The sequence below is a fragment of the Colletotrichum abscissum genome (assembly GCF_030869225.1).
Source record: "Colletotrichum abscissum strain IMI 504890 chromosome Unknown Scaffold_27.1, whole genome shotgun sequence".
Taxonomy (NCBI): domain Eukaryota; kingdom Fungi; phylum Ascomycota; class Sordariomycetes; order Glomerellales; family Glomerellaceae; genus Colletotrichum; species Colletotrichum abscissum.
In genome coordinates, this window is record NW_026850176.1 from 316,525 (window position 1) to 342,266 (window position 25,742).

The following is a 25,742-nucleotide window of genomic DNA, read 5'->3' on the forward strand; positions in this document are numbered from 1 at the left end:
TCATCAAAGGCCCAGCATCATATATACTTATAACAACGATGACGGTGAAGTCCCAAGTCTGGAACCAAGCACTCAGCATCTCTCTACCAAAATACCCAGAAAGACGCACTATGTACCCATCGGCCTCGTACTTACACAGCCCATCCGAGGATCAAGTATCACCCGAATGGCAATCACAAAACATGGCTGGCCTTGCCCACGGTGATAAACAGTAACCTAACAGCCACGCTTCTTCATCCACGGAGCAGAGCCCCACTTCAACGCCCCGAACCCCAGGGCCAAGCCCGCGCGTGTCCCCGCCACGACGATCCGAACCCCCGCGGCTCCCCCAACCTCCCCCCGGGAGCCCCTGGGTGTCAGTGCCTGGCACCCTGGGTGCGGCATGCGACTCCCACCGCCTCCAACCCCGCATTCCTGCCCCCCGCACCCGGAACGGTCACCGCCGCCTTACACCGACCTCACACGACCACAGCTGAAAGCAAGGCACCTCACCTTACCCAAGCTCCACGAGAGTCGCGCAACCTCATCTCACTTGTCTTACACATCACATCTCACTCACCCACTTACTCACTCATCCACTTACTCACACACCTCATTCACCAATACCTCATCTCATACAACTTAAGTCAACTCATCCCAATACCTCTAAACTCCAAAAAACAAAACAATGGACGACCCCTCGACCCAAACAACCAAAATCCTAACCCACCTCTCCAAAACCCTCTCCCTCTCCCCGCCCCAATCAACCCACCCGCCCGCAACCCTCACCGGCCTCCCGACATCCCACACCGGCACAGCCTACCTCTTCCTCTCCGTCTCGGCACACCACCCCCGCCTCCAGATCCACTCCTACCCGGCCATCCACTGGGCCCGCGCCTACATCTCCAACATCCCGACCCCGTCCGCCCCGATATCTTTGCCGTCTAGTACACAAGAGACAGCACGAGACACGCCCGTCCTAGGCCTCCTCTCCGATGCTCTAGCCGGCTCCGCCATCCGCGCCTGCGTGACGAAAGACCTCCTCCACGTCCGCAAGTTTCTCGCCATCCTCTCTCCCGTGTTGGAATACATCGTCTCCTCCAACGCAAACGCCAACTCCTCGTCCGCCTCAGCACAGACGACAAACTCCTCCACAGTAATGGACCTAGACGCCCCAGAACCGACAACAACGACAACACCACCCCTGCCAAGCTGCCTCCTCCACGGCCTCGCAGGAACACTCTACCTCCTCCGCCTAATCCGCCACTGGGTCCCCTCCTCCGCGCCCCTCGTCTGCGGCGCGATAGTCCACGTGTCAGAGTACCTTCTCGGCCCACATCCCTGGACATGTCCCTCACGATTACCGCCGTCGTCACAGCCACCTCATTCGTCACCACCGCCGCCACCAGAAGACACCTACGGCACAACTCACGGCGACCTAGGCATAATAACCCAACTCGTTCTCACGTCCCCTCCCCTCGCCGCCTCTCCGTCCCTGACATCCCGCCTCGCAGCCCTCCTAGACCTCCAGTCTCCCAACGGCGACTGGCCGGGACCATCGTCCACCTCACCTTCGCAACCTCCTCGAAGCGATGCACAACAATCCTCAGACGCACCGCCAACACCAGCACAACGAGAGCCCTCAGAAACAGCGGCGGCAGCAGCATCACAACCACGATCCCGCGGCTTCGCCTCCGGCCCGCAAGGTCTCGTCCTCTCCCTCCTTTCCCTACGCCCCTTCTTCCCTAGCCTCCATGATCGCATTGATGCCGCAGTTGACAAGGCGCGCGAGTTCCTCTGGGCCAGGGCGGTTGATCCTGAGGGACCGACTGAGGAGATGAATCTGTTTTACGGGTCGTTGAGTACCGCGTTGTAAGTTGCTCTTTGTTTTATCCTGTGTCATGTGAATGTGAGAAGTGGACATGGGCCTTTTAGCCCCCTATTCTTTGATGGAGAAGACACGAGTGTCAGTGTGTGATATCATTCCATCATACCGTTGACATCTTCGGACAACCTGCTCTCATAATCACGAGTCTTCCTCGCCTATCCACCCCTATCTTTAACCTTCTCCTATATCTCGCAACCCTGACCCTCTCACACACGTATCCAAGCCTCACCTCTAATCTTCCTCTCATCACACCCATTTCAAACACCACCCCAATCTCATCCACCTAACTAACATCTCCCAGAACCTTCCCAAAAGGCCCCAAAAGAACCCACCTTCTAACTCAACAACCCCCCTCACCAAACCAACCCCTCTCCCCGCCCACATACACCAACACCACAAGCACATCTCAAAACCCATCAACACCATCCCCCTCCTCCTCCTCAACACCAACGACACCACCAACAGCAGGCTCCGTAACGACAGCACCCCACCCAGGCTCCGCATACCTCCACGCCGTCGCCGCGCGCGATACGCCCCGCATGATCTTCTACAACGACATCTGAACCTTTCGTCCACTCGGCCTCTCCCACCATAACGGTAGATAGAGGGAGAGCACAATCTCACCTCTAGCTTAAACCGGTACAAGTACCCATCCGTACCAACCTTCTCACCCCGATTACAACATCATGCCGTCCTGGAGATCTCTACTACCGATTTACTGCCACCCTCCCTTCACCAAAGAAGTAATCCACATCGTTGCCTATGCTCTTCACCCGACAGGAATAGGAACGGTAGCGGGGGAGCTCATTCAACCACGAAGAGGCAAGCTCCTCGGTACAACACGCGCAGAAACAGAAACAAAGCTTCAACCCGCGGACATGGCCAGGCGTACATAGGATATAAGATACCCCAAACATGAATTCCACCTTTCCTTGAGAGAGCCTAGATACCACACATCATAACACCAATACTTCACTTCACTTCGTTGTTTCTTCGCATGTAACACATCTGCTAAACTCGCCCATGATACCTCACTCATCACATCGCACAGTCAGTCACTAGGTTACAAATAAAAGTGTCATAGTCAATGGAGTTCATTATTCCAAGAGCGCGTCCGCCCCCCGATCGCCAGTTGGGGACGAGACGACGGGTATATCGGCCACCTCACGCCACACCACAGCCACAGCCACTCTCTTCACTTCAGTCGTATATCCTTCAGGCCTGAAGGACCACAACCATCCGCAGAAAGCAAAAAACCTTACGTCCAGGACAACAATCGAAACGAGTGTAGTGAGGTCCCTCCCATTTCTCTCCCGGGCCATTTCGAGTCTTGGTTTCTTTCTTCACCTCTCGGCCATGCTGTCCCCCCCCAAAAAAAACCCCTTCGCCAATGTGCCCATGAGAAAGCCCTTGTCTCCCCTGAGAAACCCCTAATTACGCCATGTGTCCCGTTTCCCGTGGGACTAGTGCTTCCCAGTCCATGCCCGAAAGAAAAAGCAACCTCCAACGGTGCCAAACGTAAAAATCAGAAAAAACAAAATGCTAGCATTGAGAGGTGATGCGACATCCTCAGTCGATGAGCGAACCGACTTCACCGGTTACGATCATCCTGCGATGATCGACTGGCGCGGGACGACGCTCCAAAGCTACCGGACAACATCCCCAACCACCCGTCGGACCGGGTCTGGCGACCCCTTGGCGCGGGCGAGAGGATGCCACCCTGCTCCACGTCTTCGTCCCTGTCCCGCGAGCCGGATGCCTCGGCCTCCACCTCGTCGTCAGAGTCGTCGTGGTACGGTTCATAGCGGGGGCTGGAGGGAGAGCCGCGTGCAAGAGAGCGGACAACGTCACCCTTGCAGATGGGGCATGTGCGGCGGCGCGTCGTCAGCCAAGGTGTGCTGGGAATGTCAGTACTATAAACATATACAAAGAGGGGGGGGGGGGGGAGGCGGGTGGGGGGGGGGGGGAGGGGGTAGGGGGGGGGGGGGGGTGGGGCGGGGGAAGGTGATGGGGGAGGGAGGGGGGAGGGTGCACAAGTGGGAGAGGGTGAGTGGTTGATGATGATTAGCAAGAAGGGTCGCAGGGTGGGGGGGGGGGCGCGGGCGATAGACTCACATGCACTCTGCGTGGAATTCGTGGCCACAGGGCAAGCTCATGACGCGGCTGACGCCGTCAACATACTCCTCCAAGCAAACCACGCATTCGACCTGTCTGCCCATGTACTTCTTCCACTCACTCGAGTAGCTGCCATTTGCCTTCTCGTGCTCTGTCCGCAGTGGCGATCTAGGCATCTGCAGTGCCGAGTTGACAGACAGCAAACTCTCCGACTCGGGGATGCCCGTCGTCGTCCTAGAACGAGGCCGTGGTCGGGAGGGCGTCTGCTGTAGCAAAGGCGTAGTGGGTGTAGGGCTTGTCGGTGACGGGATTCTCGGCGAGGGAACAGGCGATGCCGCGACGGTGTGATATGTGCGAACGGGCAAACGCTCGACGACCGACTTGGGTGCCCTCCAGCGTCTTCTGCGAATGCGCGCGCGGAGGATCAACAAGGCATAGACGACGCTCAGAGTGATCAGAGGGCTGATGACAAGCACCAGCAGAGTATCGAAGAAGGGGCTGGAGCTGCTTGAAGGCGTAATCGTAACCCAGAGACCATCGTGGCCGATAGGCTCGTTGCCGTTGTCGTTATCGCCATCGTCGGGAATGGGCTCCTCGGGGCGTGGGGGATCCTTAGGCTTGTCCTCCTTGGAGAAGTCGGCGCCATCGTCTTCTCCAAAAATCTTGGACATGATACCTCCGTGGGCTGTGGTCTCCTTTCCGGAGGTGGATCCCTCGGTCTCAACGGGCGGCAAATCGGGGTTGTACTCGCCGCTTCCGGGAGTGATGCTTCCGCCCTTGGGGCCGGTGACGTCCTTGCCACTTTTTGCGGTGCTGCCGGGCTTGCCGACCTGCTGCTCCTTGGCTGCGCCCTCGGTCTTGTCTTTGGAGCTGGGGGCATCCACCAAGTCGGGATCCCGCCAGTCCTGGACACCGATTTGGAACGTGTCTTCGCTCTTGCGAGCGTCGGGAACCTTGCCTTTGCCCCTCTTGGCGGCCTTGCCGAGACCGTCTCGGATGACCCTGTCCTTCTCCTCGCTCCAGTCGTCAACGAGCACCCAGTTATGGCGACCGCTGCTCGGAGGCTGGATGCTGTCGCCGGATCGTGAACTGCGGCCCCAGCTAAAAAGCCATCGGAACAGGCTGGTGCGAGGCTTGGCTGCCTTGTGCTCGGCCTTGGCCGGCTCTCCCTTTGCGGCAGTCTTGGCCTTGGGCGTTGCCGTGGCCTTGGGGGTCGGCATCGGCGTCGTCGCCGCAGCCTTCGGTTTGTTCTTCCTGTTCTTCCGGCTCCCTGCGTCGGATTGCAGCACCTTGAGGGCCGGGCGGCCGTGCTCGTCGAGAGTGTCTTCGATGAAGCTGCCCGGTTGCGTCAGCGACGACAGCAAGTGCGCCGTGGTCCGGGTGGTGAAGACGGAGGGAATGGAGACGTTGGAGGTATCGCCCCTCGCAAACATCTGGATCAAGGGACCCCCCTTTGTGTTATCGCCCACAATGAGGGCCATGGCACCACGTCGCTGCGCCCACTTGACCTTTTCCAAGAAACCGCAGCCGCCGCGACTGAGCAGCACGATCTTCCCGGCGATCTCCGCAGCCTCTTGTATCGATTGGATATCGGCATGGGTCGACTCGGTGGACAGGGCGCTATCGTGGTTGGGCTGGGGCTTCCGGGCGAGGCCTTGGTGGAGGTAGTCGTCGGTGCCGTCGTCGGCTGGGCGAATCTTGGACCTGAGGCGGGTGACGGGGACACCCACGGCGTCGGGCACAGCGTCCTTGTCGGTCTTGTCGCGCTTGTGGTGACCAGGCTTGCCGGCAGCAGCAGCAGCCTTGTTGGAGGACTTGGACATGCCCTTGGTGGCAGTCTTGAGGACGGCGTTGGCCTTGCCATCGTCCCAACCGGGGATGTCACTGCATCCCAACTCACCCTCGCCCTCGCCCTCCTGGAGATTATCGTCGGCGAAACCACTGCCGATCCATAGCTGACCGCTCAAGCCTTTATTGGGCAGGTTGGGGCCAAATGCAGCAGGGCGAGCGACAAAGGAAGTGCTGTTGTCATCGGTCAGACTGATGGCGGCATTCGGCTGGAAAATGGAAAAGGGCGCTGTGAAGGAGAAGAAACTCGTGAATCGTGATCGCGGTACGGCGACTGGGGCGGCGATGACGGGAGAGGAGGAGGAAGCGGAGGAAGAACGAGCCAGTGAGGAAATGGACCGGCAGAAGAGGAAGAGCGAAGCGGCGAAGAAGAGAACGAGAATGGCTATTCTAGGAGTACGCATGGTTGGATATCGTATCGGGTCGTTACTGAGTGAAAGGCAAAAAGAAAGGGGCCAGAGGTCGAGGCTCTGCGTCGTGTGTATGGTATCTAGAAGTGGCGGAGGGTTCGGCGCACGGCGCGGCAGCCGAGGGGGTAATCGAGTCTGGCGATAGTGGCGCCAGAAAGAGTTGTCGACGTTGGATAAGGTGAAGAGGTATCGACCGGCAGCCGGCAGTGGCTCAGCGGCAAACTGCACAGGGGACCAGCATGCGCAAAGTCATTCGGTGACAGAAGGCAAGGAGAGGTCGTCTGTCTGGCTGCTATCGGTGGAAATGTCAAAATGTATGACGAGGCTGAAGTTGAGGTAGAGCAAAGTAGTGGCGAGGAGGGGAGGTGGATGGCACGACAGTTGGTAGGTATCCGTAGGGTCCGTAGGGCCTTTAGTTGGAGGGGTGAAGGGGTTGGGCAGCAGCCTTTCCCACACAAGGACGCACTCTCCGGGTCTCTCTTTGGTGTGCCGGCGGGAAGCGTCGGGTCAAGAGACGAGAGAAATGGGACTGGTATTTCGGTGGTCGGGAAGCAACAGGAGAAAGAAAGTTGAATGACGAGGTGCCGATCAGGTTATTCAGGTTCGGGACCGCAGCAAGGTAAGGTAACCTGATGTAGAGTGGGAGAAGTCAATTTGAGTGTGGGCGGCACGGCGGGTTGGGTGTGCACGCAGCGCAGAGCAGAGCAGCAGACGCCATGCAGAGACACCGTCGGATGAGGTAAGGTAAGGTAAGGTAGAGTAAGTAAGTAGAGGTGTGGGATGGAACGACTAGAGCAACGGAAGAGAAAAGGACGGATAGACACCTCAAAGGTTTGTGGTTTGTGACTTGTAACTTGAGGAGAGAGAGAAACAATGGAGATGGAAGACTGAACCACAGTGACACACCAGGAGGGTCTGTCCCGTCCGCATTTGGTGGCGGGGCGCGGCGTTGCTGTTTAGGTGCCGGGGCCTCCCGTCTGTCTGTCGCTCACTCACTCCTGCTCTCGTGCAATTATCAATGACACACCTCACTCACTACACTAGAACTCACCATACCTCACTTACTCTGCAATGAGAAGGTACTTACCTCAGCCGACTGTCATTTGGCAATAACTGCACATGAAAGCGTGACCGCCAGCAGGAGTGGTGGTCCCAAAATGGACTCATCCATGCACCATGGGCTCATGGAAATGGAGTCGTCGAGTCGGGGGGTTTGGGGGCCCCTGTCTGGCTGAGAGGTGAAATTCGGACGCACGGCGCATCGGGGCACACCTCACGCGCGTGCACTTTTCAGTTTGATGGCGTGGGCACGCGGGACTGGTCTGGTCATGAGCCACACATGTAATTCACCTCACAATTGACTTTCACTTTCACTCTCGCTCTCACTCTCCCTCTCAACAAGGTAGCAGCAATATCACTCACTAAGATCATCAAGTGAGTGGACAATCTGCTCACTCATCTTTTCTAATCAGTCATGGAAAAAAGACCATAAATCATCAACATCGCCATCTACATGCCTCAAGCGTACCCGTATGAATCACCTTTTCTTTCTTCAGGTGATACGGAGTAGTCCATGGTCCACCGCGATCCACGGCTGTCAAAAATACACCCCATCCCAGCCACGCTCGCCCGCAGGGTGTGGCAGGGCCGCAGGGGATGGGTCGCAGGGTCGACCGGCTTTGGCGGCACACGCACAAAGTGTCACTCAAGCTTGGTATCTTGGTATCCAACCATCGACCTATCGAGGGGTCCTGGGCCCGGCCCCAGAGGGAGCCAGAGGAAGCCAGAGGGAGGGTTAGTTTGTCCTGGATGCTGCTTGTCGTCGCGTGCTCGTCGCTGCTGCACCATTGCTTCAGTAAACTCAACTTTCACGTTCCACCGTCTCAACTTTCTCCCCTATTCTCCACATCCGATGCTTCAGGACGGACAGGCGACTCTCGCAGGAAAGCACATGAGAGGTAGACCTTGACGCCCAGCCGCGCATGGCGAGATTGAACCACAATCGAAGGAGCTCTAACCATTCGCGATCGTCTCGCAAGCGCCAGAGCCGACGGAGCCCTCTCAGCGTTCAGTTCCTTAAGCTGCCCCTACCCCTTTCCCGTTAAGTTTCCATAAGCGTCCAAACACCAACTGGAGCTCAACTTACACTCTCGCGTCGAATACGACAACCCGGGAAATGAGGGTGACGAGTTACCCGTATTCCCGTATGGCCCGCACATCGTACTCAAGGCAGCAGAGTCCAGAGGTCGCTTCGCTCGCCTCTTACACCGTTCCCGAGGGACGAGTGAACGACACCCTAGAAGCCGGGCGCAGCAGCTTAGCTCTAAACGCGCGGTATCCCGTACAGGCCCTGCAGATACCGTTACCAAAACACGCACGCAAACAAAGAATCTCTCCGTCAAGTCGGGGTTGCCAATGACTTCACAGGCCACTACGCACCAAGAAGGTACGGAGTACACTGACTGACCTGAATCCCCTCGTGACTAAACACCCAACTGAGACGAGGGGAAGCATCTAAACAGTAAACTGCAAAAAGGGGTGTGTGCGTTTGCAGCAGTCCCTTGCTTTTTCTGGATGCCAGAAACGCCCAGACTCGTCACGGCCTAGCGGTCCTGAAAGAAACCTAACCCAAATCTCAAAAGTCAAGACAGCGGCGAGGGGCCGACTCGGCGAGGTCATGATCGAGAAGTTGCAAGTGACTTTACTTACTGCCGGAGATATCTCATACTGGTCAAGAGAGACAAGCAACAAAGGCAGAAGTGCTTCTTCTCATGCCCGAACGAGGAAACTCGACCTAATCCGGGCTTTGGGAAGTGAAAGAAAAGTAGACACAGACGTGAGTTGATGAGGTAGTCATCATCAACAGCCTCCCGCCGAGTCCAAAGTGCTTGCATGAGCTATCCGTACCTCGTCCCACATATCCCCATCCGCCCTGCAAAGTCGAGCATGTCACCTTGCGGATACAGATCCTCTGCCCAAATTCCCAACCCTCACGTGAGCTTACCCAGCATCGTGAACCTCTTCCACCTAATCTCCATCCAGTCCTCACCCACAACGAACCGTGCGTCGTCCGTTGAGTTCATACCGCACGCGAATAACCTTACCTTACTTTAGTCTACGCGTCTACCTGCCGTGCTACCTAAAGCTCTAAAGGTATCTGGGCCTCCAAGGTAGGTAGAGTAGCAGGCGAACAGACAATCACAGTGCGTCTAGGCGTCTCACCTCGCCAACCCTCCCAGTGTTTATCCCGTTTTCAGTGACACGCAGGGTATTCCGCTCGATACCCTGAGTTCGAACCTCGAACCGCCGAGGGGGGGATGGTGGCACAGGGGAAAACTCAATTCAACCCCGGGCTCCTCTAAATCCTACCAGCCAACCTCACCGTGAAGGATTGAAGTGAGGCTTGAGGGCCAGGCTTGAGCCCTCGACCCAACCCAACCAAACAAAACAAAACAAACCATGCTCCCAACGTCGTATCGTCCACCCCCTTCACCAGACTTAGAAACGCGTTACAGATTCAAGCACCCATGCATCTCATCCCTCTCCACGTATGTACGCTACTGTACGGAGTGCGCACACTCTCCAATGCTCCATCTCACCCTCACTCGAAACCAACAGCGGTCCACCAGCTCCATGACGTCCGACACATCACCCACCGTCCGCCTTCCGCCCCCCCGGCACATGCCCCCGGGGCTCCATTCCCGCCGTCCTCAATGCCAACCCTCACCCGGCGACGAACACCCCGTGGCAGTGCCGTCCCGGCTGTGGCGCAGAACCTTTATTCAACTTTTCCCCATCCCACATTCCATTCCTCCTTCCACGCCGCATTCATCCACTCAGGAAATTCGGCATCCTTTCATTCCCCTGGTATCCGCATTCCTCTCCCTCTCTCTCGTACCTGAAAACTGCACGCGAGCGGAAACGCCACTCCCGTCATCTGTTCCTCTCACCATCACATTCCCCTTCTCTCATTCCCATACGGACGAACTACGTACAAAGAAAATCCCCGGCACCCGTATCCTGTATATGATGCATCCCACCTTTCTAACCCCTTCACCCCTCCTCGCCGAATCAAGTTAGTCTCCACTGACAAAATGGACCCCTTGTCGCCATGGATGATGGGGGTTCTCTTTCCTGAGCTTTTGTTTCACAGCCTTTCTTGGGCAGAGGTGTAATCAAGAACGTTCCTACCCTGCTTCCCTGGTAAAGGGGAGAGTGAAACGCCGTCTGCGAACATCTCACCCGCCCCGCCGCTACAACCTCATGCATCGAGTCGATGAACAAGAGCGACATTTCCCCCTTCTACCCCGTAACGTGTGGCTTCCATTGAGAAAATCCCTTCTCGTCCGTCATCGAGTGTCGAAGCAAACGTCGTCCCTAAGAGCCAGTGTCGTGGCTTTTACGGCCTTCTGCCTCTGCAGGTGAGGCTGAGACTGGGAAGCAATGACGAATCTTATCTAGCATGATGTCCACCTATCCCCAACCCCTCAATCACCTCATCCACGATCCCTGAGTTTGATGATGCTTTTCCTCGCGAAGGGTTCGGGTGAGAGCGTCAATTCTAAGCTCAATCCATCTTGTGATGTATGTCTGTCAATGTGCTGTCTTTCAATCGAATGTTGGGATATCCAAAACGATGCCGATTGTTTCTACATCTTTCTCAGTAAAGATGGGTCTGTACACGGCATCCTGAACTGCCTCCGACGGCCACTCGCATGTAATTATTCCTCAAGTCACATTGCGCTCCCAAAATGAGACAATCCAGTTAAAATTCATCATCGATCATCAACGTACCAAAACTCCATCCAACTAATGCGAATGCTTCAAACGATACCCTGGGATGCATTTCAACAATGCAGACGCCTCCTGGCCATGACCCAAAGCCTGCTTCCTAAACGACGAACGCAATGCAACAAGAAAGCCAGGTCCACCGCCTCACGGGTCGGGAACTCAATTGAACTCGGAAAACAGCCCGCTCAACCCATCCTCTTTGCCGCGATCCCACTCCCGCTTCTCCCCAGCCTTAGCCCACTGCACATCCCGCTCGTCCTTCTGCTCGTCGGCCGTACCGCCCTCCCTCCACTTCTTCAGCATCACATCGGTGTACCCGGCCGCCCGCATCCGCTCCTCCTGGTTCTGCCGCCACTTCTGCCTGTCCCTGAATGCCTCCACGGCGTCATCCCAGTTCTCTCCCGGATGTTTGTCGTCGTCGGCCATCTCCACATCAATTTTGGGGTTGTAGTCTGCTTCAAAGCGCTTGTCGATACCCGAGGCCCCCATGGCGGTGCCCCGGCCGCGCGAACGGACTTGCTGCGGTGGTTCCGGCCCAATGAATTCGTCCAACGGATCCGAGTCTGACGTTGTCGTCTGGGGCTCCTGCTCGTGCACTCGCCCTCCGTCGCGGCGACGGCTGCTGCCCTTGATCGAGAATCCTGACTGTGGCCTCTCCCGGCTCCGGTCTCTGCGTGACCGGTGACTCTTCGACATTAGATCCTGTCCTTCTTCGTCTCGCCTCCTCTCCCTATCATTTCGCCGGGACTTTGACGCAGTCTCCCTATCCTCGATTGGCGACCGATGGCGGTGCCTCCTGTGCTTTTCGTCTGGTGAGCGTGACCTCCGCCGATCGCTCTTGTGTCGTCGACGGTCGTCCCGCTCCGAATCCGATCCGTCCCTTCTACTCCGGCGGTGTTTCCTACCGCTCTCGCGTTCTGGAGATTCGCTCCTGCGTTCTTTGTGATGTGCCCTCCGCGGCGGCGAGCCTTCCTTTCTGTGCGACTTCTCTTTCGACGTTCCCGATCGACTGAGCCTGGTTGTGTCCTTGCGGTCTCCTAAGATGGATAGGATGTCTCCCATCTGTCTCTTTCGAATGTCCTGCGGGCCTGCCTTCCTCCGCCTCTCCTTCTCCTCGGCATGTTCCAGATCCTTCAAGCGCGCGCGAGACTCGGCAGCCTCTTTAGCTAGGAGGTTCTTGTTGTGCGTATTCGTGTCCTTGATAATGTGGCGTAGGAAACGAGTGTTTGGTTTGGGCATGTTTGCCGGTCTAAAGGGAAGATCCAATTAGATGGTGACGTGAGGGAACCGGGAGAGCCATGGGACGTACTTCTTGTCTGCCCTGCCCATGACTGCCTCTTTGGCGAGCAAGTCGGCGACGTAGTCGTCCGTGATCATATCGTGGCTCGACATTATGAGGCCTTAGTAACCAAATCGTAGATCCAAAAGGTGGTGAGATAGCCAAGCGCCTTCCGAACACTTTTGATCAGGCTGATGGCTGCGGCATCCGGCAGCTAGCTGGGGTATGTGCCTCTTTTTGTCATGAATAGAACAGAAGCGCGGGGTGTCTAGAAGTGCCGGTCTCGGATCGATGAAAGAATTCGAAAGTAATAGCGACAGGGCTTTCCAACGAGGCTGTTGAATGAAGCGATGGAGAGGGGCAGCGGGGGTTCGCTTAGTTGAGAGGTGTCGTTGTCGCAAACTGCGGCGTTTGGAGGATTGATCGACGACAGCAGCAAAGGCCGCCAGAGTCACATCGACAAGGGACTTGGCGCGCAGTGGGACGAGCCTGCGCCATGCCTGCCGTTTTCCGCACGGCCAAGTAGCTTATCAGCAGATAATAGTGAGTCGGAGATGGCGATAAGATAAAGATGTGACCTTACCCAATCTAGACCTAAGTAAACAAACGTCACAAAGGTGAAGCGCCCACCTTACCATTACTTACCTTAATGACAGACCTTGAACGCTTGAGGGCAAAGAATTAACAACCGCGACAGGATCTCCCCCGCCGACATCATCTCCGACGCGCCAACGACGAAGCTTGAATCGACAGCGCGCCTACTGGGGCCAAGATATACGACAACAACACAGCTAATCGGCCTTCCAAAAAATGGACGCGGGAAAGGCGGCCCAAGTGCTGCGCAAAATCGAAGACCTTAATGAGAACCATGAAATCTCAATCGTCAGACTCAGCGAGCCCATCTCCAGCGCCGTCGCGCAAGAATCACGACAACGGACGTCAGACGCATCCAACGCATCCCAAGATGCCGCGACACCAGCCAGCCTAGAGGCCGACCTCGAGCACTACAAGGAGCTCTTCGCCAAGCTGCGGTTCTCCTACGTCGAGCAAGTCACAAAAGAAAAGTTCATACGCGCCATTGTTGGCGATCCGCCCGTGATCGTCACGCCGCAGGAGAATCTAGAGCTGGAGAAGGCGAATCTCGAGGCCAAGGCGCAACTCAAGGCTCTCAAGGTGGAGGTCGCAGACATGGTGACGGAGCTGGAGAGGAAGGGCAAGGAGCTGGCGAAGCGGTACGACAACGTGTCGCTGGACACAACGAAGCTGAGGGAGCTGCCCGACAAAATTTCCGAGTTGGAGGAGCAGGTGGCGGAGCTCAAAGAGTCGCAAGCACCGGGGCAGAGCCCGATGATGAACCTGCCTCTCGCGAGGACCCTCGAACTGGTGGACGAGAAGAAGAGGCAGCAGCAGCAGTTGGATCGCGAGCTGGAGCAGTTGCAGGCCAAGGTGCCGCGCAAGAGAAAGGAGTTGGAAAGGCTGCAGGCTGAGTTGATGCCCTTGGAGGCCAAGAGGCAGAACAGCACGGCAGCTGCCAAGGAGGCGCGAAGGCGGAAGGATAGAGCCGGTGGTGATGCAGACGACCTCGAGGAGCGGGGCCGCTGGTTGAGAGCCAGCGAGGCGGCGCTCAAGCAGATGTTGGATATCCAGGGTTGAGAGGGGGTTGGTACAACGGGCGGATGGCAAGACGGTGGACGACGTGATGATTTTGTATACCCGCACACAGCAGGCCCGGTCATGGGTTAGGAAACGGCGTTCCCAGGCGTTTGGAGATGACATGAATTCACGGACTCGCTTCTACTGATACACGGTTGCTCGGTTTAATGGCGCCAAGTAATGCCATCAATTAATGGTGAAACTCGGCTGCATCTCTTGCCTGCCTCTCATCCTCATCGCTTCCCTGAGTGCCATTTGCCGTATTATATAGTCGCTGACACACGACACGAGACGCATCCGCTGCAGTCTCTCAAAAAGACGAAATAGCCTCAAATGGGGCTGTCCAGGGGTTTGTCACCAGCAAAAAAAAAAGATGGATTGGCGGCTGGATAACAAGACCCACCAAAATTTGAAGACAGGGATGCTGCGGCGGTGCACAGGCAGGTCGAGTCCCCTGGCTGGCCGGGGAAGGTGTTGATTGGACGAAGATCGAACCCTCGGTCACGTGTAGTGCCATCCACGAATTTTCAGAGTGGCCGAATGGGTAGGCCCCACCAAGCCCAATCCTCTCGCTTAGGTCACGCACCACGAAATTTGACAATCGAGCGTCTTTCTCGATTGATTCCTCCGCGAACCAACTAACCGACCAGCAACCACCGAACACCATCGTCGACCACCGAATACCGCCAAGATGAGTACGTTTTAGCCGCCGCCGTCGTCGCCATCGTCTTCGTGACGAAAGGTTGACCATTTCACGCCGTTCCGATGGACTGACCGATGTTTTTTTTCTTGTATAGCGAAGGGTACCTCCTCGTTTGGTAAGAGACACAACAAGACGCACACCTTGTGCCGTCGTTGCGGTAAGTGGCATCTACATGGGAGAGAGTCGAGTTCTGGTTTACTAGGACGCGACCACTTGCCAAAATTCGAGATTCGATGCGGGTTCAAGAGACTGATCAATTTTCATGTGTTTTCAGGTCGCCGATCGCTTCACATCCAGAAGCACACCTGCTCTTCCTGCGGTTACCCCTCGGCCAAGACCCGCAAGTGTACGTTTTATCCTCCCGAACGACGAACCCAATCCGAGTCCCCAGACATAATCAACATACCAATCCCCTGAGATGATCTCAATTCCACGCCACATCTTCTACGTCTACCCAATACACGCAGCAACCAAACAAGAACCATGAACCGAGAAAGATGAAGACGAGTTACTGACGTAGGATGCGATTTACAGACAACTGGTCCGAGAAGGCCAAGCGGAGAAAGACCGTCGGCACCGGCCGCATGCGCTACATGAAGGACGTCTCCCGCCGCTTCAAGAACGGCTTCCAGTCCGGTGTCCCCAAGGGTTCCGCCGGCCCCACCGCGCAGGAGTCGTGAGCGATGATTGGAATGTGATTCGGGTCGACATGGGGAGGTATCTGTGCAATCGAGGGCATTCGGGCGATGGGGGAATGAAAAATTGAGATCGAGGCGGGGGGCCAGGGAAGGCGTGGCAACGCCGCCGGAGTCTTGTCTACTCGGGAAACGATATCACGAAAAGAAAACAAGGGAAAAATCAGCTCCTTTCTTTCTTCTGCTTTTCTTCCCTCCCCCTCTGTCTCTCTCACCCCTCCCCTCGTTTTTTTGACTCGGAAGCAAAGCCAATATCAAAAAAAGAGTCAAAACAAAACCAAAGCATTTGGCCAAAAATCGAAACGGGTGTTTTTACGTCTTATGTTATCTCGCGCGCGGGCTCTTCAAGGGGATAAACTCACTTTTTTTTACACAAGGGAAAAACGGATCCTGAGGGAAAAGAGAAATGACTTTGCTTGTCTTGTTCACTCACTGATCCCACGCGCAACTGGATAATGTGAATGTTCGATTCATGGGGGATTTCGGAGACGAAACATCGTACTTTGACGTGACAGATTGGATATCCCCTCATCGTGAGATAATTGCTTGCATTCGAGGGGTATATCATATCCCGATTCCAAACCCTTAGCAACCCCTTCAAGCCCTCTTCGAAGGATGAACAGCCTGACCGCAACACGATGATGGGTGGTGACATTCAACTTCAACCCTTCCTACACTCCATCACTGTCCCCTCCCAAACACCTTGACGCTCCCATCCCCACCAACAAAGTACAACAGTTCCGTCTCCTCGACCGCCCTGTCCTCTTCGCCGCCCCCTCCAGCCGTGACCCTCAACACCCCGCTGACGTCGCTCGCGTTGCCCGTGTCAAGCAGCCTCAGACCAATCACCGTCTCTGCGGCATGCGCCAGCCCGAGAACGAGACTCGCGTGCTCCTTCTCCAGCGTCGTGGTCTGCGCCGCGATGAGGGGCTCGTCTGCGGCGACGGTGATGATGGAGGCGTGGACTTTCTGGATGATGTGTCAGTGAAGGACCCTTACTTGATTTGAGAATGATAAAAAAAAAAAAGGTGGGAAGGATATCTCATCGTTGATGCAAAATAACTTGCACACAAAAGTTGAAAACGAGACCTTCAGAAAGAGAAGAAAATGAGCCAGAAAGTAAGGTAGTAAGCGTACGTACCTCTTGCACACCAAGCAACATATCCCTCAACGCAAGACCCGTGAGGTCCTCGCCAGACGCAGCGAGCAAGAGGTCCGGCTGGTCCACAATTAGAACCGTCTTCGCATCCGCCGCGGACACATCGGATATCGCGCCGTCGATCTCGCGCTGGATGTCAGCCAGCCTTGCCCCGCGGATGGTTCTCCGACCCTTGGGCGTCGGCGGCGGCGCCTGATGAGCGGAGGAAAACAGCCCGCTCAGCCCGTCCACGAAGACGAATTTGCCGCTTCTTCCCAGTCCTTCTAGATCGAGGCCCTGTGGTGCATGGTTAGCGTTTTGTTATTTTATTTTTTCAATTAGATTCCAAAGTGCTGTGTGCTGGCAAGAAAAATGAATGGTGAAAGTGAAAAATCTCATTGAAAATCTCATCGAATGGAGGGGTTGAAATTTCCAGTGAGGGGCGTTCCATGTCAAGTAGCAAGCAAACATACCAATCTCCCAGCGCCTTCCTTCCAAAACGCAAAATCTCTCATGAAGCTCACAAGAACGACGCGGACGTCCTCGCTCTGCGATGCAGAGGCGGCCCCTTCCTCACCAGCGGCGTTGACTTTCCTGAGATACGTGTACAGGTACCGCAGGACGAGCCAGTTGGTGCTGGCGCCGAGGACGCTGGTGAGGAGGATCTGAGCGTACTCGGACGGGAGGGCGAGGTAGCTCTCCAGCAGGTGCGGTATCCTCGTCGCCATTTTTTAATTTGCGTATGCTCTTATGTGTAAATGTTGTATGAGAGACGGATGCTTGGTTGTTATGTTCATGTAAGTGAGGGCCTCACTTGAAGTCAGTAGAGTCATTGTGCTATTTTCCGCTGCGTCTGGGTGTGGTGGGGCTCCTTTGGCAGTGCCGAGAGTGGTTAGCACTGTGTTGGACTGGACCTCTTAGCAAAGCTGACTCTAAATGAAGGTCGTCCTGTCGCCGTCATGAGCCTCGCATTTTGATCAACTACATGTTGATTAATGTTAGAGACATGGTCAGTTCTATTTATCTTGGTTCAAGGTTTGTGCGCCTCAAATGATTTTTCAGAATGCTCGGGAGTCCATATGAAACTACTTTTCGAGCTCATCATTGTTCTATAGTTCGTCTTACAGAGGCTGTTTCATGAACACAAAAGGTACCTTCACCTTGGATGGGTAGGTACTAGGTGAGGTGTGCAGTGCTATCTACCAGTGTATCATTCATCGAATCCTTGGTCATGACGTGTCAGTCCCTAAAACTAGATAGCCAAAGTGAGTGAACACATCGCCAACATAGCAAAAGCAAAACATTCCGAAACCGAGAATCGAACTCGGGGCTATGCCTAACCGCTCATTGAGATGAGAGGGCATCATGTTGGCCACTACACCATATCGGATTGGATGCAAGTTCCCCACGGCAAAGGAGAATAAGAATGGTGGGCGACGTGACTGGTGGGATGCTAGGTGGATCTGGAAATACCTTTCGTGGACTTCGACGCCATCTGAAGCACATTGGAACAAAGTTCAATGTCGTGGAGGTTTTTAGATCCTAGTTTATTTTGCTGCTTATGGGTCATATACGTTCAGCATTAGAAAACCCAAGATGTGTTAATATTGTTTGTGAGGTTAGACGGTTGAAGCGGAAAAGCTCACCTACAGGGTTTCCCGAACAACTACAGAAACACATAAAAGCCGATGATTATCAGTGACCATGCCTTTTATACTTTATTATGAAAGCAAAACTTGTAATCACTCAGTACCTTCCAAGGCAGTCTTTTCCATACGTGCAGCCATCCCCTCGAGTAGAACGGGGAGCAATTCCAGCAGAGACTCTGGGTCCTAGGAGACTTGGAACTTCCCTTCACCGGATTGAAGAGTCTTCTCACTCCAGTTGATTACCAACGCACCTCGAAGCTTCAACAAGCAATGAGGGGCATTCACATATCAGATATACCTTGCTACATCACTGAAGTAAATCAAAGTGGAAAGGCAGGGCCTGTTCGCATTCGGTTGGATCTATACATACGCCACGAGGCTACGATTGGCAGAGTGACCCCTAAAGAGCGAAGCCCAACTGACCTCTGTCGTGCGTACCCTCGTTTCCAAGCAGGGAGGTTATAGTTTATCAAACACACTCTGAGATCATAGTTCGAACACAACATAACACTAATGAGTCTTCTGCCCTATCATAGTTTGCTCCAATACCTATAACTAGACGCTCCACCCGGAAGATAGTTACTCATGAGACTCAGGATCAGAAGCACGATCTTGACGGCTCAGCGCGTCGCGTTCTCTCTGGAAAGCCTCACGCATCCTGACCTTGGCTTTCAACTGCGCCGCCGACATTGGGCGTCTCCGGGATCCTCTCAATGAGCTTGGCTGCACACTTGACTCTCTCTGAGGATCCTCGTCCTTGCCATGAATCCATGTAATTTCCTCTGACACTGCTTCCGCGCTAGATTACAATGACATTCGGGGGCTCGGAGCCTCAGTGGATGAACTTGCGCGAGTGACCAACTCTTCCTAAGAGCCATCACCCTTGTGTTCCTGGCTGGCCTCCTCTGCTTCAGCTGCTTCCGCATCTGCTTCCAGAGACACTGAGGGGCTCTGGGTCTCAGTCAACGAGCTTGGTTGCGCGACTGAATCTCCTCGAGAATCCTCGCCCTCGTGTCCTTGGCCGACTTTGTCCGCTTTCAATCCTTCCTTCCAGGCTGCCATCAAAGATTGTATGAAGGCAATGCCTGCGGTCTCTGTGTAAGTGATTCGTAGGGCGGCGGCCGACGAGCTCAGTCCTGTGATGGTATCTCTCTCCGCCGCTGTCTTCTCTGCGGCAGCCTCCTTCGCAGCCCTCCTCTCCTTCGCCTTCGACCTCCTCGCTCTCTTCTTCTCCTTCTCCATCTCTCTCTTCTTCTTGATTCTCGCCTTCTTTATAGCGATTTCTCTCTCTCGCTTCAGCCATTCTCTTGAGTACAACAGATTGCAGGAGTACCTATCGGAGTCATGTTCTCCGAATCGTTCAAGCAGCCAATTTTCGAAGTGCTCATCTCCTTTGCCATTTTCCCAATCGAGAGGCCACCAGCCACCAAAACTATGAAATCGGTCAAGATCGAAGCATTTGGTAGGATGCGGAGGGTGAGGAAACCGCGACCATCTGTCGACGGGATCCCTGAGTTTGGAATCGATCATACAGATATCGTAGGAGATGAGACAGACTCTTTGCGTCTCAAGGAGGGTTGATTTGTTCCGCATGGAGATGAGTACGTTCTCTGGCTCAACGTAGTCATGCCAGACCCCTTTGTATATCTGTTTGATGGTTCCCTCGATAAGTTGAGCTAGAATGTCCAAGCGTTTCTCAAGGTCAAAATGAATCGAATCAGGGCCGTTCGGGACCAAGTAAGTTCGTTGTGTGGGGGGGACTAGGACGTCATCGTCGTCGTGGCGGCATATAGCTTGAATGCTGCTTCCCTCGATGTACTCCAGGAGTACAAGGCCAACATGTCGCGTCTTTCCCTCGCAGTCTGGAGAGTAGCTCGTAAGACAGGTCGTCCAACAGCCGTAGTACTGAGGGGCGAGATGCGGATAGCCAGTCAGGTCCTTCTCGTGCAGTTCCTTGTACGCGCCAGCCTCGCGACTCAGTCTCATGTCGGCTCTGGATGTATCTTTCCAAAAGGGCAGATCCTCGGGGAATGAAGTGCTATAGAACAAGGGGTCAAAGATCTTGGCGACTGCGAGTTCTTCCTTGTCGGGAAGAGGAAACTTGGGATCGCAGCTGGGCATGTGAAGGATCTTGACCAAGACCACTTGGTTGCCGCGACCGTGACCGCCAGAAAGGACCCTTACAACCTCGATGCGCAAGCTGTTGTCCGGATTGTCGTGCTGGTCTGTATTGAGAAGATAAGGCTGGTTCTCGTCGTCGAAACACCGAGCCGTTTTGGACATTCCGGCCTCTCGCTCCGACAGGATACTCTTTTCTCTAAGACCCTCTGGAAATTTGTATATGTTATGACCATACGGGTCTGGCGGCGAGTGAGGAAACAGGGTAAGCTGCGTCGTTGCCTGATATTGCGCGATGGGCACACTGCGACTAGCGTCGGAAGAGGCCATGATGTGCGATGAACGACGCCTTGTGTAAATGTGCGTGCCTAGAGAAGTGATAATGTCAGCTGAAAATTTGAAGATGCTAGGTGGAGAATCAGAACAATGTTTATCAACGCTGAGTGGTGACCTTGAAGGGTGGAAAATATGGGTGCTGGTTGGTGTCCTCGGAAGATGGAAGAAAAAAGAGGTGTATCGACTAGGAACCTTGGAAGGTGGAAGAAAAGCATGGCTGCTTGCCTGAAAAGCTTAAGTCGAGGGCAGTCGAAAATCTACCTCGTTTTGGAAGTCTTCTGTGTCTTCCTCATCATCGTCGCTCGAGCTGTCCGATGCATTCTCATACATGCTGTCGTCATCGTCATCGCCGTAATCATAGTCGTCTTCGTCGGCTTCATCATCATCATCCTCCTCCTCCTCCTCGGCCGCGGCCTCGGCCCCAATGTCCATGAGAGAGATGTCTTGATCGTCTGGGATTTTGTCCTTGATAGACCAATCAAACAGTCAATAGATACGATAAAATAGGAGATTCCATCGAAATAAACTTGATTTTTGAAACTACAAGCCCAACTACGTGTTCCATATGCTTTTCTTCTCAAATCTCCTGATGTGTGGTATCCTTAGTCCTCAGTTGCAGCAGCAGACCTAATAAGTAACGAGGGTATTAGAGTACGACTTCTACTTCAAAAATATCACGACAGACAAGAGGCGGTAAACAGGACGCTCAAAGAGTGGTAGAGGGTTGAGAAACAGTACCTGTCCGCCACGACCAGACTTGGAATTGCTGCAGCACTTTAGCGCCGAGCAGCTCTCGCCCTTGTCGCCGCCCTTGGAACACGTTCCCGCCTTTGCGCATTGGCGGGTCTCGAGGAGGGAGGGGAGGTTGACGGAGTCGAGGTTGCTTGGGACGGCGACGGCGAGGGTGGCGAAGAGGGCCACGAGGACTGATGAGGCGCGCATCTTGGCTGTGGGAGGTGTTGTTTTGTTTATGGGTTTGTGGGCTTGGTAAGCTGTGTTAGGATTGATGAATAAAAAGTGATTACAAGTCTGATTATATTGTGTAAAGGATGATACTGAATGTTGATAGCTGGGAGGATGAAATTCGAGGGGTTCACGGCGACTTGTATATCACTCTGCCTCGATCCACCACCCACGCGTGGTTTGCGATCGACTCGCATTGTCTCATGGGAGGCACCCACGCACCCAACCCCAGACGGGTGAGAACGTTTGACGATCCTTAGGCGAGAACCGAATCCAGAGTGCTGGGTGAACCGGTCCCGCTCGTTTGGGGCCCGTCTGGTCTGGTCTGATGTCGTGCTGGCTTACCGTCTGAGAGGGAGATCCAGAGTACTGGGGTTGTCTATATGCTTTGGATGGGACGTATTCAACAACGAGTCGGTAGATCATCATTGACCCCTTTGTTTGAGATGAACCGCGCATGATGGAAAGTCCGACCTGTTCGGAAGGCATCGCGAGTGTCACGAGTCAATATTACCACCTTCTGAAGGGTACCTTGGAGAGGGACTTTGAAAAGTCTCCGGGCGTCTTGGTATCTGGGTATTCTGCTCGTTTCGTGAGGCAGGCGAGGCTTGTCCCAAAATTTGGGTGAAGTGAGCTGATTGACATGACTTGGCGCGCGCGTAGGTCTCGTTTCAAGGCATCCTAGAAGATCAGGGTTCGAGTCAAGATGCCGCGTGGTAGGCCTCGTTCCTGACGCATGGGAAACCAGACGCCTTGCACGCACGCCCAAAGAGAGGAGGAAAAACTTGTAATGAAGAAAACAGCAGGGGCTGGGATGGTAATTCTCTTATTTTAGCATCATTGAGTCGTCTGATAGTTGTGTTGCCTTTTTCCGACGGAGTTTCTTTTGTGACTGACTGGTCTGATGTTTTGGCATTTAGACTTTGAATGTCAAAACGTGTACGCTTCGTCAGCCTCCAGCTCTCACTTGCCTGTGTCTTCTTGGTCCATCGTTCTGATCGGACAACGCTGTCGTAGGCATGCATATACCATCGTCTGCGAATCCGGATTTCGCGTGTACGGGGGAGATGGACCTGTTCGAGATCTTCCCACGGATACCTCGACCGCACTACGCCCTTGGCGAAGATCACAAAAAAAATGATGGATGTTCTGGATACTACATCGCACCCATTCTCGTCGGTTTAACAAAGAGACGCGGGATGAACGTAGATGCTGTCGATCAATGAGGTTGGCGTTCTCTCAGGCTCTCCCCGTGGCCATTGCCGCATCAGGTAGTCGCTACTCACAAACGGCGCGTCTTACTGGTTCGGTGAGAGTTCCGCGCGACAGGGGTCTGCTCACCCCCCACCGAACGAGGAACGCCAACGATGGATTCAGAAAAAGACCATATCCACAGACTTTTCCGTCTGTGCCCATGTCTGACGGGGACACTAGAACATTGTTCCGATTCTGTATCCGTAGTCTCGAAGATGGGAGGTAGATCTCGAAGATGGGAGGATTCCCTAGAAACCACCGGCGGATGACCACGTGCCTCAGCTCTCTGGCAAAGTCCGAAGGTCGCCTGGGGGAGGGAGACCCGCCATTCACGGCATTGCCCGTTTCTAGAATGAGTCTCTCGTCTCGGGCTGCCCTGCATCAGCCGGGTTTACACCGCCGAGGGGGGGAGGGTAAACGTCTCAGTTTCATGTTGTATAGGTAGAATTTAAACTTTTAGTGGCTCAACTTCCCCGCCACCAGGCATCCTCGGACGGTGGAGGCATACTTTGAGTTGAGATGGGATTAGATGGGTTGTGTTCATGCACGATCAGGGTATCTTCCCCCCCCTTCCCTCTATTTTTCCGTCCGGAGTCTCCCTTCTTCCGAGGCCTATCATCAAAGGCTCTCCTGCCTCGAGTCTACGTAACTTTGTAGTGTCGCAATGACTGCTTCGCTTGCGGTTGGCGTTCTTGATCTTGAGAAGAAACATGATCACAAGAGGAGAGCCTTCTGGTCATTGATTCAGGCTTGTTGCAGGCGAGGTAATGAAACCCCCTCAGTCGATGGCACAAGTTGAACAAATGCAAGTGAGCTCAAGTGAACACCACAACATGGAGTGACTCGTCTAGATCAAGGTAGTAGAAATCGCCCTGTCATCTGTATCCTATGAACTTTCGATGGCACGCAACTCAATACCAGATAATTGAGCTTTGTACCCGGCTGAAAGACTTGCCCTGCTGACGTATACACGTGAGGGGCAAACTTTTTTCACATCGCGTCATTGGAGCTGAATCTGGTATATAAATTTCCATGTCTTGATATACAAAGCCATACGACAAAACATGATCCCTCCACCGTATACGCCGCGCCCAAGCAAAATGGTATTTTGGTTCTCATCGTCCGTTCCAAGCATCCTTCACATACTCAATTACACCTATTAAGGCCACCAACAAACAGAAGCTTTGCGATACAAGCTATCCCAGCTGTCTGTATCAGACAAAGACACACTCAAAAGTACCCGTGCTTTGGGATGGCAACAAAGATGGCGGTGAGGACACCGCCAACGAGAACGGCACAGAGCATTGCCTGAAGGAAGATGGTGTCCTGGATGGTGCGTAGAGCAGGCTCCTCAATCCACACCTCGCGGTCAAAGATCTTGCGGACAATGTTGCGCTTCTCATACTTGATGACCCAAGGCTCCGACTCGTAGCTGTTGTTAGATCCAAACGTGTCGAAGGAAGTCTTGCGGTCGTCATTCTCCTCGTCCACGAAGAGCTCCCAGGGACGAACATGGCGATGGTGCATACCGTGGAGGACAACACACATGCCCTTGTAGGCTGCGACCAAGGTGGAAATGCCCAAAACCCATCCAATGGCAGCCAGTGCTCGCCATCCGCGGCCCGCACGGCTGAGAGTAATCAAGATGGCGACGATAAAGGCGATAGCAATGAGACCAACGCCGAGAGCCCGGGCGAAGAAGACGCGAGCGGGGTTACCGTTGCAGATGGACCAACGAATGAAGTTGGGGTGAGCCTGCTGGCGGAGAGAGTTCTCAATTACTTTGATGGCCAAGCGGCAGGCCGTAGGATGGGTAGTGTACGCAAGGGCGTGAAGAGTGGCGTCACGTTCCTTGGCCGAGAGGTTGAGCTGTCGCGGCGCACCCTCCATAATGTACGTGGCGATAACACGATCAATCTCTTCACGGAATGGTTGTATGGTGACTAGATTCAGTCAGCAAATACCTTGAAGCCCTCGAGTCTGACAACTTACAAGGCTGCTTGGCACCCACGGCCGCGAATGCATCACTAGCCTGAGAGCGGTACGAATCGGCATTCGACACGCCTTGAGACCCCGTGTAGACTGAGCCTTCGTAGTCGTTTGGGGTGCGTGGAGGGGTGTGGAAAGGGTTGTTGGAATCTTGCACGATGCCGCTCGTGGCACCCTTCTTCTCGAAATCGGTTCCTTTGAATATCTCTTGGCCGGGCTTCTTGCGCATCCTCTGTGACTTTTCCTTGTTCATGCGTTGAAGCAGATCAGTCTCCATGGTTTCGGTCCACTCGGGAGCGAGAGACATGTCAGACGTCTTTGCTTCCCCAAAACGCTTCTGGAAGTCCCGGTGCCAGAGGAAGAATTGAAGGTTTTCCGCCGCATGCTCAATATATATCAGGTAGTTCATGAAGTCACGCACGGTACAAGGCTATCAAGTCAATACTTTGGACAGTATCAAAGTCATGAGAGGCAACCTACAGGACATGTGCCACCGTTGATAATCTTGTCAAAAGTGAGCGACTCCGGGATGCCCTGCAGTTTGCCAGAATTGCCGGAGCGCAAGGATGAGGAGGTGTTGCTCTGCTTTTCATCGCCACTGTCAGATACATCTGAAGTGCTCCCGCGAGCTGAGCTGGCGTTGCTGACGTATACGGGTCGGCGGTAGGTGAGAGGTAGAAGACCCATAGTTGGATATTTGGTAGAAGTGACACGAAATGTCGCAGTCTGGTTGGTAGTAGGTGGAGAAGCGAATGAAATAGGTGGTCTTAGGTTCTAGGGTGTAGGACAGTGAGTGTGAGTGAATGTCCAGAAACCTTTGATCGAAAGAGACCGCCTTTAACTTGTAGTATCCAGGTCCAGGAATGACGTTCCACGAGTAAGACCGGACAAAGTTGGGGGAAAGAGAGTAGTGTTGGGCTTAAGGTAGGGTTGG

The 25,742-nt window shown here is 54.3% G+C and overlaps 10 protein-coding genes across 10 annotated transcripts; 3 read left to right on the plus strand and 7 right to left on the minus strand.

Annotated features, from left to right (window-relative positions):
• Positions 1–667: 667 nt before the first annotated feature.
• CABS01_10538 (abscisic acid ABA receptor) lies at positions 668–2,430 on the plus strand (the record flags this gene model as incomplete). The annotated part of the gene is made up of 2 exons (XM_060543893.1): positions 668–1,851; positions 2,169–2,430. 2 exons carry the CDS (start codon positions 668–670, stop codon positions 2,428–2,430), a joined length of 1,446 nt encoding a protein of 481 aa, XP_060399095.1.
• A 1,028-nt stretch (positions 2,431–3,458) lies between these two features.
• CABS01_10539 (uncharacterized protein) lies at positions 3,459–6,234 on the minus strand (the record flags this gene model as incomplete). Its single annotated transcript, XM_060543894.1, has 2 exons — positions 3,459–3,765; positions 3,983–6,234. 2 exons carry the CDS (start codon positions 6,232–6,234, stop codon positions 3,459–3,461), a joined length of 2,559 nt encoding a protein of 852 aa, XP_060399096.1.
• A 2,093-nt stretch (positions 6,235–8,327) lies between these two features.
• Positions 8,328–8,636, minus strand: CABS01_10540 (uncharacterized protein; the record flags this gene model as incomplete). The annotated part of the gene is made up of 1 exon (XM_060543895.1): positions 8,328–8,636. A coding segment is annotated over one exon (309 nt), but the record flags the coding sequence as incomplete, so codon positions are not given.
• Positions 8,637–11,190: 2,554 nt separating this feature from the next.
• On the minus strand, positions 11,191–12,423 carry CABS01_10541 (pre-mRNA-splicing factor 38B; the record flags this gene model as incomplete). Its single annotated transcript, XM_060543896.1, has 2 exons — positions 11,191–12,280; positions 12,341–12,423. 2 exons carry the CDS (start codon positions 12,421–12,423, stop codon positions 11,191–11,193), a joined length of 1,173 nt encoding a protein of 390 aa, XP_060399098.1.
• Positions 12,424–13,120: 697 nt separating this feature from the next.
• On the plus strand, positions 13,121–13,963 carry CABS01_10542 (uncharacterized protein; the record flags this gene model as incomplete). Its single annotated transcript, XM_060543897.1, has 1 exon — positions 13,121–13,963. One exon carries the CDS (start codon positions 13,121–13,123, stop codon positions 13,961–13,963), a length of 843 nt encoding a protein of 280 aa, XP_060399099.1.
• A 691-nt stretch (positions 13,964–14,654) lies between these two features.
• On the plus strand, positions 14,655–15,346 carry CABS01_10543 (60S ribosomal protein L37; the record flags this gene model as incomplete). Its single annotated transcript, XM_060543898.1, has 4 exons — positions 14,655–14,658; positions 14,761–14,823; positions 14,941–15,012; positions 15,201–15,346. 4 exons carry the CDS (start codon positions 14,655–14,657, stop codon positions 15,344–15,346), a joined length of 285 nt encoding a protein of 94 aa, XP_060399100.1.
• Positions 15,347–16,042: 696 nt separating this feature from the next.
• On the minus strand, positions 16,043–17,227 carry CABS01_10544 (uncharacterized protein; the record flags this gene model as incomplete). The annotated part of the gene is made up of 3 exons (XM_060543899.1): positions 16,043–16,330; positions 16,503–16,796; positions 16,973–17,227. 3 exons carry the CDS (start codon positions 17,225–17,227, stop codon positions 16,043–16,045), a joined length of 837 nt encoding a protein of 278 aa, XP_060399101.1.
• Positions 17,228–19,015: 1,788 nt separating this feature from the next.
• On the minus strand, positions 19,016–20,596 carry CABS01_10545 (uncharacterized protein; the record flags this gene model as incomplete). Its single annotated transcript, XM_060543900.1, has 1 exon — positions 19,016–20,596. The coding sequence occupies one exon, from the start codon at positions 20,594–20,596 to the stop codon at positions 19,016–19,018; it is 1,581 nt and encodes a 526-aa protein (XP_060399102.1).
• Positions 20,597–21,204: 608 nt separating this feature from the next.
• Positions 21,205–21,544, minus strand: CABS01_10546 (uncharacterized protein; the record flags this gene model as incomplete). The annotated part of the gene is made up of 2 exons (XM_060543901.1): positions 21,205–21,229; positions 21,288–21,544. 2 exons carry the CDS (start codon positions 21,542–21,544, stop codon positions 21,205–21,207), a joined length of 282 nt encoding a protein of 93 aa, XP_060399103.1.
• Positions 21,545–24,049: 2,505 nt separating this feature from the next.
• On the minus strand, positions 24,050–25,495 carry CABS01_10547 (uncharacterized protein; the record flags this gene model as incomplete). The annotated part of the gene is made up of 3 exons (XM_060543902.1): positions 24,050–24,762; positions 24,812–25,238; positions 25,289–25,495. The coding sequence occupies 3 exons, from the start codon at positions 25,493–25,495 to the stop codon at positions 24,050–24,052; spliced, it is 1,347 nt and encodes a 448-aa protein (XP_060399104.1).
• Between the last annotated feature and the right edge of the window lie 247 nt (positions 25,496–25,742).